Below are 15,391 nucleotides of genomic sequence, written 5' to 3'. Positions count from 1 at the left end.
TTTTCCAAGAGTTTTTGTACAGCTCAAATCAGAAAATACTTATAATATGCTATTCCTGGCATTTAGCAGGTGCTATACAAAAATGACAGCTATTATTAGCTATCACTATTATAAAGTATTTTCTGGGCTCTTTTAATCTATCAATTTCTCATTTTACCAATTATATTGGTCTAACTTCTAGATGACATTATTAAAGTTGGTTCTGATGTCATTTTTGTTGTCCACTTCCCATTTTTTTTATTTTCAAAAGCTTATTTAATGAAAGTTAATTCAATTGTATTCTATAATCTTTTTCATTGACATTCTTTCTCCTAATTTATAATAAAGTGTGTTCTTTATTCTGATGATATGAATACATGCAGATGACTCAGGGATAACTTTTGTGTCCATAATAAATATTCTCCTGTCTGTCAAAATTTCTCATTCTTTGAGATGTTACTTAGTGCTGCCCATGTCCAGTCCCTACCAATTCTTTTTATTTTAAAGAAAATGTTCATGATTTAGAGATGTGACGCTTTGGTATAACCTAAAGGTCTTTGGCCTCTGAATCACTTTCCCATATATTTCACCTCATCTCCAACTTTTCCCACTTTTGCAACCAAGTCACCAACTACCAGAGTCCATGTTGACTGGTGTGTCTTATCACATTCTTCATAGAATTTTTCTACCATTTTATCCTTAACAATCATTGCTAGTGTTTAAGCTGCAATTATTCTCATGTTAATATTTTTGGAAATACTTATCATACTTTTAGTACTGTAATATTTTCCTAAATCACGAGTCCAATCATGTTAATCCTCTATTAAATAAACTCCAATGAATGGCTTCTTGTCACCTTCAGGATCAAATAAAAAATCCTATTTGATATTTAAGACCCTTTATAACTTGCCCCACTTCCCTTTCCAATCCTCTTATACCTTACACTTTCCAACATACTATCTGATCAAATGGCACTGCCCTCCTTGCAACTCCCAAAACAAGGCAGCTCTATCTCTTGGATGTGGGTGTTTTTTCTGGCTGTCCCTCATGTTTGAAGTGCTCTCCATCCTGGCTTCCTTCAAGTCCCTCAGGTCAGATGGGCTTGAATGCCACTTTCTATAGAAAAACTTTCCCAAACCTTCTTAATTCTAGTGCCTTACCTTCACTGTTTATTTCCTCTTTATTGCGTGCAATACAAAGATGATCAAATGTCTTTCTTTACATTTTCAGGATTTAGCACAGTGCCTAGCACATAGAAAGCACTTAATAAAAATTTACTATCTGACTAATATGTTATGATCAAATGTCCTGAGGCATTCTTCCAGTTTTGGGTCATACTACAAAATCCACTCTATCAATCTTTTTCTTTGCTTCTTCAAAGATTGCTTTGAGTCATCTTTTCATTTAGAAAATACTTCTTTCTTTCTCCATGGTTTGTTTATAGCAAGAGTATCAAGGTTGTTATGACTCAGTTCCCCTAGAAATGTCTACTTGTTGGTCCTTGGACAAAGATATTACATCTAGAGAAATAACAGTTAAATTAAAATTTGCTGATGGTCTAAAAACTGATTCTTTACACGCTCTGTCCTCATTCCTATCACTCTGTTACTACTGCCGAAGCAAAAGAATGCAAACAAACCGCCATTTTTAAAAATTTTCCTTGTTTCATGAGTTGCCATAGTCAAGAAAGGTTTATCACTACATGTTCTGCCTTATAATTATAAAATAACTTCATTTTATGTCTGTAGAACATCCATTTGTCATCTTCATATCTTAACTACAGACCACATAAACGATCTGCTACTTTTCACATCTGTAACCCCTACCCTAATGGACAACCATTAGTTCTTTTGGTCAGTGGATCATCATTTCCATTCTGCTTCTAGAAAACTCTAGATTTACATACGAATCATAAACTAAGATGCGTCTGAATATTAAATGGCCTTCTCCAGTCTAAGAATGGACTGGAGCCTATGTTGTGGCTCCATATCATCAATTGTTGAAAAGACTGACTGTCTTAGGAAGATTCTGAGGATCACCTGGCAGGATAAGGTACCAGACACTGAAGTCCTTGTCAAGTTGAAATGCCAAGTATTCAAACTATGATTCAGAGAGTGCAATTCCGATGGACTAGCCACCTTGTTCAAATCCAAAATGTACGCTTGCCAAAATGACTATTTTATGGAGAACTCCCATGGGGCAGGCGATCTCATGATGACCAGAAGAAACGATACAAGGACACTCTCAAGGTCTCTCTCAAGAACTTTGGATTAGACTGTGCAACGTGGGAGACACTGGCACAGGACCGCTCAGCATAGTGTGCCCACATCAGAAAGGGTGCTGTGCTCTTTGAGCAAAGCAGAATTGAGACAGCACAAAGTAAACGTAGGATGCACAAATTCACATGGACTATCTGTGGCAGAGCATTCTTAGCTCATATTAATCTGATCAGCCACAGTCAAACACAGTGAAATTTTACTTTATCATGGTGATGTCATTTTGGTCCTCTTCGAAGACAAAGGACAACAACCAACCAGTTGAAAAGATTGACTAAGTAGATCCCACAAACATATCCCTGAGATTTATCATCCATATAAGTGGACTCCAGCAGTATTATCCTCACTCATGGGCCCTTAGATCTTTACAACTATCCCCAGGCCACAGAAATTTCCTGGTATACATCTGAAATGGGTTTTCTAAATCCATCCCTACCAATGCAGAAATTTGTTTTCCTTTACGATGCTTATGTGTTACGTGCTTTTCAAAACCAAAGTTTACAGAGCACTAAATCTGAGCAAACCTTTTGACACAAGGATATCCTAGTATGCCTATACCCCAAAGAGATTAAAAAAAGAAGAAAAGGACCTATATGTACAAAAATATTAGAAGCTCTTTGAGTAGCAAAGAACTCGGATGCCAATCAATTACGAAATGGCTAAACACATGATGCAATAATGTAACACAATTACTGTGTTGTAAGAAATCATGATGTGGAACCAACTCTGAAGGAGAACTTATACTATAACTATAACATTGTAAAGGCAAACAACTAGTTTTTGCTTATGTGTTAGAAGAGTTTGGCCATCCTTTTTTTTCCTCCCTCCCTCCCTCCCTTTTCCACTTTTTACTGGGGAAAGGAAGAAGAGGAAATGAAAAAAATTCTTATTAATTGGGGGAAAATTGTTTAAAAAGCTCAAAGTTTACAGTGGTTCAACAATGTTACTATCATCAAGTTTCTGAATAATAAAGACAGTCAAAAAAACTTTAAAGTATTTTTTATTAAAGAGAAAGAATTACTTGGCAACCAGCAGTGGATTTTGATCTCATATTTTCCAGCTTAAAGTAACTGACAAAAATTCCCTTCAGTATGTAGCATCTGTTGGATAACTGTTTATTGCCCATATATGGCTGAGCTGTCTAAATAAATGACTTCTAAACCTTCAGCTTCCAGCTTTTTTTGCTGTGTTTTTTTTTTTTTAGCTGTCTGCAAGGTTCAGCATTTTTGCTAGTTTGCAAGGTCTTCATAGCAATATGCAAACATACTTCATAGCAATATATGTGTGTATGTATGTATATATAATATACATATATATACACATACATATGTATATATACATAATATACATATATATACACATACATATGTATATATACATACACACACACATACACACACATACTTTTTTCAGGTAAATACCTATGTGGTAGATTTAAATGAAATAAGAATAATATGGATTTTTCAGTAAAAATCAAAGAGTAAAGCACTAAATTTTGTTTATCATATAAACTAGAAAAAACAAGTTGATTACATTTCATAGACAAAAAATAAAGCATTAACTTAAAATAATGAGTGATTTACTGAACTTTAGTTTAACCCAAAAGCTATTTAAAATATGCACAACAGTTTATATTCATGAAGCACTTAATAGTTTTTAAACTAATTATGGACCTCCTTTTAAAAAAAATTACCATGTAAATCAAGTTTCGATATAGAGGTAAAAGCAATCTACCAGCTTTTAGATGTTCCTTGCATCTAACCAAATCAAAACTGACCCACAAAACATAATAATTAAATTTTCAATATACTAATGCATTTTTGAAAACTAACAGAAATCCTTACTGGAAAAAAGCAAAGATAACAGCAAAAACTTTTTGGTTCTATTTAGAAATAGGGCATTGCTTTTAAAAAATGAGTCCTGAGTTAATCTGGAGTCTGTGAACTTAAAAAATATATCTATTTTGATAACTATATTTCAATAGAGCTGATTTCCTTAGTGATTCTATGTATTTTATTTTATATATTTAAAAACATTATTTCAATAAAGGGTTCAGAGGGTTCACCAGACTGCCAAAGGGGCCCATTTACACACACAAAAAAGTTAAGAAGCCCTGGGTTAAATAAACTCACAACATGACAATGTGACTGTAATACCATATACTGAATCATTTCAATGGATAAATTATTAACTGTGAAGTATTAATGTATTGGTTTGACTACAGACTGCATCTCTAAAATGAGATCGTTTCTTCTGTTAAATACAAAAACTTACATAAGTTACATAATAGATTATATAACAATTGAGGTATTTAGGATAAACCTGTTATTTTTTGTCTTTTAAAAAGAACCTGTGTTTTTGCCACACAAAAAGTATGACATCATTACAAGCTAAAAAACAAAGAAACAAACCAGGAAAAGTGTGGAAATTTGGACTTGCCAAAAACTACGGTAAGTTAAAACTTTTTCCTGGCTGAAGAACCCAAATGATGAATCACCCTCCCTCTCTTGCTCTCCTCCTGTCTTTTCTCACTCCACTCCTACAGCAATCCCTGATCAGTTCAAAGCTTGGAAACGCGGTACTCTTCTGCAGGCTTCCTCCCCCACTCAGGGCCACTTTTCCACTCTGACACACTGTAAGCCATGAAGGCATCTCTGCAGGATCCAGGTACTGGCCCGGGATCATCTCTCTACCAACAGTGGAGAGCTGAGCCCAAGGAGGAGGAAGCAAGTACAAAATCTTGGCAAAGGTAAAGCTTAGGGAGCTCCTCTCTATTATACATCTACAGGACTGCTCCAGAGTCTCACTGGTATGTGGCAAAAAGGAAAAGCTGATGAACTTGACAATGCTATCTTTATCTCTAAGCAACTCATGGCAAGGATGTAGGCAGATTATTCATCAGTGGAAGGCAACCTGGCAAAGAAAGATGACTGCATTTGGAATCAGAGGAATTGAGTTCAAAATGCAGCTCTATTTACTGTGCTTCAACACTACATGTGACCTTAAACAATTCCCTTAACTTGTCTGGGTCCCAGTTCTCATCTGTGAAATGAGGAAGTTGGATGAAGTGGGCAGTGAGCTCTCTTGTAGCTCTAAATCTATCTTTATTTGATCTTTCCTTATCTTGCCATGCCAGCAGCTGGGGTGATATGTGGAGACTCATTCATCATGGATGGGGCCCTGTGAGGAAGCTATTGTGATAACCTGAGAAACCAGTTAGGTTTAAGCTTTGTCTACAACACTAAAAGTAAAATTATAGCCTGTTCAACTTTTATTTGAGCTAGATTTAAGACAAAATGGCAGTTTACATTCAGATAAATATAATAAATATGTACAAATCACATCTAATATGCAAAAACTGGACCTTTAAAATAATTTTTCATAAAATATATATTATTAATATGTAGGAAATATTAAGCCTATTTAAACAATTTTATCACAACAAACTTCACAAGGGTTTAAAAATCTTCTCTTTAGAAGAGATTCTTTAGGAAGAGGCAAAGAAGTAATCCTAGGATGCATTTTAGGTACAAAGAAAAGAAGGTAAATAAGAACACTTCTCTTCATTTGCTCTTCGGTACTTTACTTTGTCAGTGAAGAGATTAAAAAATAGTGATATGGACTTACAGGTTTTCTGAGGAAGAAAATGGACAGAGCTCCAACTAACGGCATGTCCCCAATCAATGGTTCTAAGATAACTCTCATTGTTCCATGAATCTAAAATAAAGAAAAAAGTTATTATATACCTTCATGTACATATAAAGGACAAAGTATACAAAGACAAAAAAGCATTACAGTTTAAATGACTAACACTACTGATTTCAAGTTTCTCCAAAATGACACATACTGGGTTGTGCCACAGTCTGCAACTTGTAAACAAAAAAATCTTTCAAAGAAAGTGACATAATGGAAAAAACATGTTCTATCTTTGATATACAACATTTAGATTTTTAAAAAAGAACTTACTTGTATACTTTTCACTCCAGCTCTGCAGAAGTATCTCTTGATCTCCAAATCAATCTCACAATTTCCCACAAAACTAAAAGAGGAAAATAGATTATTTAAAATAAGAACAATTAACAATAATCTTCAGTAACCAGACAAATTATAATATATTCTTAGGTCTAAGACTCAAATGAAATTAAACCAAGCCAAAATTAAATCAAGTCACAGCAAAAAATATTTAATTAAAAAATAAAGAAATGCAATCATTTTATCTATAGCCATCATCTAAAAAGTTGAAAATTGGGTAACAGAGAAGAACAATGAATTAGACCAAGATCTGAATAGGAGAAAGAGAACAAGCTGGATTACATCTAAGTGACTATACAGAGCTTGTAACCATCCCAAGAGGCTCTACAGCACAAAACCCTATCTTTTTAACCCAAATTTTCTACCAATGATTCTACATAGCTGAAAATCTTAGAATACCACAGGACTGAAAAATTAATGTTGGAGATGACCCCAAAGGAACAGAGATATGTATGGTGTGAAAAAGGAGGCTATAGCATATTTCAAATGATGCCATAGTTGCAAAAAGTTGTGCGAAGAATACTGTTCAGGGAAAGTATGACATCAGCCAGTCACATAGCCAGATAAGAGATAGCCTATGTGTTGCGATGGTAACCACCAAATATTTTTTTAAAGCCTGGAGGGAAGGACTCTAATACATTGGATTGATCCTCTGGGGAAAGGCATGAACTAGCAGGGGGTGATGAAGCATGGACGGATTCTAATCTGCACCCAGGAAAGAAAAACCCACACCCACAAGGTCACTAAAACAAGGAAGATTTTCAAGTGGTGGCATTATATTGGTTAGTGGGTAAGAAGTTGGTTGGGCACATCTTCCCTTTTTCTGGTCAGGCTAACTCCTAAGTTAGTGACAGGACCAAACAATAATTACCTGATCTGAAGGTCCAAAATAATCTGCCGTTTGTCCACATTTTCAGTGTACACTTTAACACCATTAATCCTCAGGGGCTGAAACAAGTAAGATTTCAGAATTTCTCAGAGACCAAACCCTACTACTTTATCATATTTTTAGCTTTTCCTCTCTGTACCACTGTTTCATAGATGTTCTTATTTAAGTAAGTTAGATTTTTTTAAAAAATACATACCAGAGGGAAAAGGTTTGCATAAACAAGCAATTCAGTAATTTTCCTTTCATAAATGAACATTACCATAACAAAAGAGAACTTCATTTACCGTTCTATGCTTAAATAATTATTAGCATTTTGTGAGCAAGTCATCTAACCTCAGTTTCCATACAACTTAGGATTTGTTTTGAATCTATAGACTTTCAAAAAAAATTATTCTGGAATCAATATCTCTTGTAAGGTCATCAAAATTAGTATGTATCCGTTACTTAAAAACAAGATCCAGAAGATAGACTGACAGTAGTTTAAGATTTATCTTCTCTCACCCAAATGCTTCCTTATCATTCCAATCCTTGACAACATTTCAAAATTTCAAGGCAACATGACTTCATCGGTGTAGATACTCCCTCTAGCAGAGATACCAATTACAATCTCTTCAGACCTTAGCAGGTGGAACAAAAATAGCATCACGTGATGGTCAACCTTTTGGCAATGAACCTTTGTGAATTCTACTTCGATGGGTCTCAGATTTAGAAACAAACTCACACACCATCCATGGGCCATGGGCTCATACTCCAAGTCTATTCCTTGTAAGACCTTGTAGACCAAGAGCATGGTCTTCAAGAATCCAGAGTCACTTCCACATTGAAATAAGATTTAGACTCTAGTGAAAGATAGTGAACTACCTGAAAAATAACATGCTATCAAGGGGCAGCAAAGTGGCACAGTGGTCAGAGTGTCTGGCCTGGAGTCAGAGAGATTGATGTTCAAATCTAACTCCAAACACTCACTAGCTGTGTGACCCTAGGAAAATCACTTGATCTCTCCCTCAGTTTCCTTATCTGCAAAATGGGGGTAATAATGAGCATATACTTCCCAGGACTGCTGTGAGGATAGTAACAGCCAGTGCTTATTACAGTACATGGCACGTATTAAGGGCTATACAGATGCCAGGTCACTACTGCTGCTACCATCATTTTCCTTCCCACTATTTCCCACAATTTTCACTTTTAGAATCTCTTAAAAAATTGCCTTTTTTCCTGCTTCTGTTAAGAGGCCTCTGTGGCACAGTGAAAACAGAACAGGCCTTGCAGTCCTCTGGAAAATACTGGCCCTGGGACCCTTGTCTTCAACTTCTCAGGACCAGAATTTTCTCATATGCAAAATGAAGTATGACTCTAAAACTTCTTCCTAGCTCTAAGAACCCATGAACTCTATTAAAAGATCCAAATAAAATGCTAATATATACTTTGTAATTCTCATTTTGTTAAAGGCTTATCAATTGACTACAATGAAAACAATGAGAATTTTACCTGTTACACAAAATTTGCAAGAATGTGTATGCAAGGTAGGAATGCTAAAATTTCACACAAAAAAGATCATCTAATTGAAAATTTTGTAAATCTGGATCAAAATATTCCTTGTAAGGAATAGTTAAAAAACAGCTCTCTGTGTCAGCATGATATACAGCTGGAGTAAGTGGTTATTTACATGATTTGGTTTTGAGGACTTTCTGGGTAATAGTTCCTTCATCCTACTTATTATTGTTGCTTGAAACTCTACCATTAGAGACAGCCATCCCTTGGGATAAGTTTTTAATAAATATTTTGTTAAAATGTAAATATTCCCAAGAAATACTGCATAAAGTTGATTACCAACTATTTAACATAAGTGTGAATTCCTTTTAAATCAGCATTCCAATACTTCTATAACTGGATATATTCAAATTTCTTCAATAGCTATTTAAAAAAAAAGAAAGGAGCCACAGCAAAAGTAAGGCTAGGAGAACAGAAAATGATGTGGAGAAGAGATGTGGGAGGTGGAGAGATTTTCTGACACAAAGAGTACTACGGGAAGAAGACCAAGCTAGGCAGAATGCTAAAATGTTAGCACCTAAGTAGCATGAGAGTACAGAAGGGGAGGTGAAAGCACTTTGACATGAGAGAGGAATTTTTCATCTTTCAATTGAAGACCAACTGCCCTTCACAATTTTGCTCAAAGCTTACTTTAATGAATAAACAACAGTACAAATGGGAGAGACAAGATGATAAAGCAGAACGCATAAGGCACATCAGTCAGCAAATAATCAGTTCATCTGTAAAATAGGAATAATAATACCTATAGTATTTAACTCAGAGACTAGTTGTGATGATAAAAGAAGAAAGCAAGGAAAGCAATTTGTAAACCTTAAAAGTATTCTAGATAATTACGTTTCCTACTGCTAAGTAGCTCAATAGTTATTTTACTACTTCACAAATATCTTTTTCTATGTGCCTACCAAAGACAAAAGAATAAGTCAAAAGACACTGACCTGATGACCCATGTCAATCTTTGTGAAACTGAAGGTACTAAGATGAGCATTTGCTCCCCGCACAGCTGGTTCTATTGTTTCTCGAAACAATTTCTCTATAAACTGGCAAATAAAAGGCCACATGTGCTTTACAGTCTAGGAAGGAAAAATAAGAATTTGTTGGAAAAAAAAAGTTTACAAAAACACAACCTGTTTAAGTCATTGAGAACAATGTACCTTCAAGTAGATTTATTTTTAGATGCTGCCTGTACATTTCATATCCAGAGAGTTTGCTGTACTTCAGATGATTTGGGGGTGGGGTGGAGAGAGAGCTAAAAGGATTCTGGTTACTACTTAGTACAACTATAATAAACCAGAATGTTCCAGGCAGGAAGTGTTCCAGGTAAATGAGTTATTTGGTTCTCTCATATTCATCATAGATATTTAATATCTGAATTAAATTTAACATAACTCTTTTTCCTAAACTTTTTCATTTTAATCTACTTTCCATCCATATAAAATAAACAACTATTTTTATGACTAAGGAACACTTAACATGTCCTTAGGTAATCATTTAATATCAATTTCCACTGTAAACTGTTAGAAATGTAGAAGGTTTAGGACATATAGAAGAATATGTACTAAAAGGCATAGCCTGAGACAAGATTTTGTTTTGAGTCTTGACTGTCCCTTCACATAAACCAAAAGAAAAAAAGTTCCATATGCATTAGTATGTCCATTACTGTGAAGAATCAGTCACATCAAGTCAAAGTACAATATATTTGTTGTGAACCGATCAGGCATTCTAAAAAGCAATTTGGAACAATGCACAAAGATTTATTAAAATGTGTGTGCCCTTTGGCCCAGCAATATCACCTACCAAGGTCATAACCCAAAGAGATCAAAGAAAGAGAAAATGAACTCATATGTACGAAAATAACTATAATACACTTTTTTATAGTGGCAAAGAACTGAAAACTACAGGTGTGCCCATCAATAAGGGAATGGCTAAAGAAGTTACGGTTGTTGTCCTTGTCCTTCGTTCTCGAAGAAGACCAAAACGACATCACCATGATAGTGAAGTTTCAGTGTGTACGACTGTGGCTGATCAGACCAATATGTGCTTGGAATGCTCTACCACAGCTTGGGCACAGATAGTCTGTGTGAACATTTGGGGAGGACACTCTAAATCTGTGCATCCTACGTTTCCTTTGTGCAGTCTCAATTCTGCTTCGCTCATAGAGCACAGCACCCTTTCTGATATGGATACACCATGCTGAACAGTCCTGTGCCAGTGTCTCCAATGTCCCACAATCAAATCCAAAGAAGTTATGGTATATGAGTGTAATAGAATACTACCCTACTGAAAAAAATAACAAATGGTAAACTTCCAGAGAAATCTGAGATTTATATGAATTTATGCATAACGAAGTGAACAGAACTAGGAGCACAATTTAAGCAATAACAACAACAAACCTCAAAGAACTATGGTCAATTCAATGAGCACCACAATTCCAGATAATTGACGATGATGATGCATGTGGCCCACTGCCTGAGAGAGGTTATGGACTCAAGTTGCTGTATGAGACATACACTTCCAGACATGACCTGCATGGTAACTTAGTGAGATTGTTTTGTTTTTCTTTTTTCAATGTACGAAAGTAAAATGGAAAGGGGGAGGTGGAATAAAGATAGGGTTGACCCCAAAAAAGAAAAGAGGGTCATTGTGGCATTTTTTTAAACACAAGAAGAAAACAGTAGATATTCCAGAAGAAGGTGTAAATGAGCAGGAGAGCTTCAAAAGTGGAATTTACTCTATATTTAAGAATAAATTTACATCTACCATCTTTTTCTGTTCTATGGTGTGGATATATACATACACACATATATGCATATGAAAATTCTTGTTTCAATAAGTATAGTTATAATTAGAATAAAAAAATCTTTAAACAAAATAATAAAGCAAGCAGGAAGTCACAGAAACAGAAAGTATGCTAGCAACATCCCCTTAGACATTTCTTTAGTCATAATTAAAGGACACTTCTCAAGGTGTAGCAAGTAACCCAAAATAACTGAGCTCTAGTTATCTAAAACTAAGAAAAAAAAAACAAACTGATTCCACTACACAATTTCTAATACTGTAAACTTTAGAATCCCAAACAGGAAAGAGTAGCATCTCATTTTCTAATTCTTATAGAAGACAGGAAGGCTTGAGTCTTACCTTATTTAGCCATTCTGCTCTTTCAGTGTCTGGAAAATGGACCTATGACAAAAAAAAAATAGATATGCCAGATTAATATGAATATTAATAGGAACAAAAAAGCTCAGGTTACTATTTAGCACATGTACACATACCTGCCCTGCTTATATAATGTTATGTAGAGAACCTATTATTTTTATATACTCTACAGCTGCAAAACTAAGGCTATATTACTCTATTAACAATAGTAGGAAAATAATTTAAGAAGTGAAATAAAGATATGATCATTTGGGCCTTTGACATTTTAGTTTAATAGTGCTTTGAGGAAGTAAAAAAATCTGCAAAAGTTCTATGTGCCAAAGAGTCAACCTACCTCCTGTATTTTTAACTATCTATAGACATCTTCATTTGAATGTTCTGCTTACATCTGAAACTTTATACAGAACATAAAAGTTGGACTCATCATCTTCCATCTAACCAAGCACTTCTTTGACATTTCCTCCTCCACAACAGCAAAAATCCAAGTGGTAAGTCTAGCTATTCCTAATGGAACATCACAAGAGGAATAAAAAATGCACTTTCCCCAGTCTCAGCAAAGTAAGAGGCAGCCCACACTCATCTAACTTGGATGGCTCATACAGTGGGGAAGACCACAATGAAAAAATGTTGCAAAATCCCATCTCTTTAATAACAAAATTGTTCCACAGACACACTGTGGCTATGAATTTTCAACATCATGCTGAGGGGAACTTTAAACAATGGGATATGCTGCAAAGCATTACCAATTATGACTAAAGGAACGCAAAATATTATTGACAGTAAATAGCACAGGAGAAAGGGAGGTAAGTTCAAAAAGAATGCCAATCAACAGCCCAAGGGATAAACTAATATCACCAAAACATTAAAAGAAAAAAAAAGGTCTTCAGTGCCTAGGAGCAGATCCTCTCCAGAGGAAGTACATATAAAAGTTTGGAATGGGTACAATCTGCAATAACGAGGATCTAAACTGGTGAATAAGGGATCCACCAAAGTACTCACAGGAAGACAAGGATTCTGTTGATACTTAATATATATTCTTTTTGATCCCTATTCCTCTACTAAGGTACACAGAACATTATAGAAAGCTGGGGCTCCTGGGATGAAATCCACTGTTAACAAACAACATGGATCATTTCTGAGCCACTAGCTAAGATGAAGACCTTTCTTCACCAGAAAGAATAATCTGAAGGGTACTACTGAAATGTGGTTTTTAAAGATGCTAAAATCTGAATGGCTACAGGTCAAATTGGTCGGTGATTGAAAGAAACTTGGAATTAGGGATGGTTAAGAAATGACAGAAAAAAAAGAATTTTTACTTATTTGACCCAACAAAAAAAAAAAATAAAAAACAGTTCAAAGATAAGCAAATGGCAATATAACAAATGGGGAGGGAGTGAACCCCACACTGAATGTGGATTCAGAAGATGTGATTCTCAATTCTGCCCCTATAAGGTGCTGCGCCTGCTCCTTAACCTGCATCTCAGGGCTTTCACCTACTTGATCTATGAAAGGAGAATAATATCTGTAGTACCTAATCCACATGGTAGTTATGAAAACCAAATAAAATAATTTAAAGTTATTCTTAACAAGATGCTACAGAAATACAAGAGACTAACCATTAAGAGAGGAGAGTAACTGGAGAAATTTATCCAAACAGAGCCCTGAAGAGGTAGAAACTGATCCACCAGAACAGGTCTCCAGTAATTTGTGGAAAGGCCAAATTCAATCTGAAACTAAGGACTGAGTTTCCGCAAAGGACCAACTTTACTTAGAAATGTGTTAGTCTCAAGGAAAAACAGGTTGAAAATTAAATAATCTCCACCCTGAAAAATCTCTCTCTCTCTCTCCCCTTCCCTCCCTCCCCCTCTACTTCTCCCTTTCCCCATACACAAACATTTTATAGTCTGATATTTTTATCACATTGAAATAAATTAGCTTTATTCCAAATGGATGCTGATGAATAGCATTTCACCAAAATTGTTTTCTTACCTTGCCCTCCCCTAACACCTCTGAATTCCCAGACCTTACAGTCTGTCTTGTGGTTGCACCTTCCAGACCAGAGTCCACATACCCTGAAGGATTTGAAATCATTTAACCCTCTTATCTTTGGAACTCTCATCACGAGGACCTGCAATGCTCTGACTGGTAAGTATGTAACATAACCAGTATATCTTCACATTTGACCCTTACAATCTTGCTTTCTGTCCTACTTTTCCTCCTTTCTGTATCCCTTTCCAGCTGAAACAATAACAACAGCTAGTATTTATATAGCACTTTAAGGTTTGCAAAGCACTTTACAAATATCTCATTTTATCCTTACAAAAGCCTTGGGATGTAGTTACTATTATTTCCATTTACAGATGAAAACACTGAGGCAGACAGAGGTTAAGTGATTTGTGCTAGGTCATACTGTTGGTATCTAATCAATCTAATATTTCCATTGTTTATGAGAAAGGGTATGTCAGCTGACTCCCTTTATCATAGCAATAACTTCACAAACCAAAACATTCTCTTCCCGGCCACAGGAAATGAAGAGATGTCTCTATCTCTCTGTGTAAGCATGAAGTTCCTTGAGAGCACAGACTACTTGACTTCTGTATTTATATCTTTAATGCTTAGCACAGAGTTTGAAAAGGCTTTTTCATTTATTTTTTCCCTTATTAAGTCATGAAGTTGAACAATTTGAAGTTGGGTTTTGGTTCCAAAGTTACACCACTAAAATGGCAAAAGCTTCATTTCCCTTAGATAGTTACTGACCTTGGATAGTAATTGACCCAAAAAATAAAATAAAATAAAAATAATCGCGCAGAACCCAGAATGAGTTAATCATGAACTTATTCCTTTCTCTCCCAATTTAAAGTGACCACTGTAATCTAGGACCTCATATCATCATATTTATGTTTAGTAAATTTCTACTTATTCTTAGTGTATACTCAATCTTTCCTGAATTAAAGTAAACTCAGGCTGTACTAGAGTAACCTTATATGTTGGAGTCTACTGTAAATCTTTCAATTTTATTTCACCTTTATGCCTTATAAAGCAAAAATAACTTAATGAACCACTACTGCTTTTGAACAATCATTAGATAATCAAAATTCATTTTTCCCACTAAAAACTACCACCTCTGATATTTCTGGTAATCCCAACCATTTAAGTTATTTTAAGCATAGATGGGAGATAAAATATCTGCTCTGCTCCAACCCTAACTTCCTCAAAATATCATTTGCTCACATTACTTCCAGATAAAGAAACAAGAGGGGTTTCCCAATGTATACTGCATCAAATTCTAACTCTTCAACTTGGTTTTCATTTGAAACTACTAACTTTCTTCACCACCAACCTATCTTATCAACTACATTTTTAAAATCACTCTACCTTTTAAACTCTTATGCAGATTTCATTATACATTAGAGAACTTACGGGCTCGAAAGGATCTCAGAACCTTCTAATCCAACCTGTTCACAACTAAAAATCCCTTTTACGGTATTCTCAACAAGTCGTCATCCAGACT

General features: G+C 35.2%; 1 protein-coding gene across 2 annotated transcripts in view; it reads right to left on the bottom strand.

The window, feature by feature from the left end:
• ESYT2 (extended synaptotagmin 2) overlaps window positions 1-15,391 on the bottom strand; it is a 107,012-nt gene that overhangs the window by 45,828 nt on the left and 45,793 nt on the right. For both annotated transcript variants that reach the window (XM_072652075.1, XM_072652076.1), the window contains exons 2-6: window positions 11,863-11,904; window positions 9,663-9,797; window positions 7,159-7,235; window positions 6,222-6,294; window positions 5,883-5,972 (exon numbers count right to left, since the gene is read on the bottom strand). In XM_072652075.1, coding sequence (XP_072508176.1) covers window positions 5,883-5,972; window positions 6,222-6,294; window positions 7,159-7,235; window positions 9,663-9,797; window positions 11,863-11,904 — 417 coding nt within the window. The remainder of the gene's footprint in view (window positions 1-5,882; window positions 5,973-6,221; window positions 6,295-7,158; window positions 7,236-9,662; window positions 9,798-11,862; window positions 11,905-15,391) is intronic.

Source organism: Notamacropus eugenii, chromosome 3 (assembly GCF_028372415.1).
Source record: "Notamacropus eugenii isolate mMacEug1 chromosome 3, mMacEug1.pri_v2, whole genome shotgun sequence".
Lineage (NCBI taxonomy): Eukaryota > Metazoa > Chordata > Mammalia > Diprotodontia > Macropodidae > Notamacropus > Notamacropus eugenii.
This window is presented reverse-complemented; position numbering and strand designations above follow the sequence as displayed.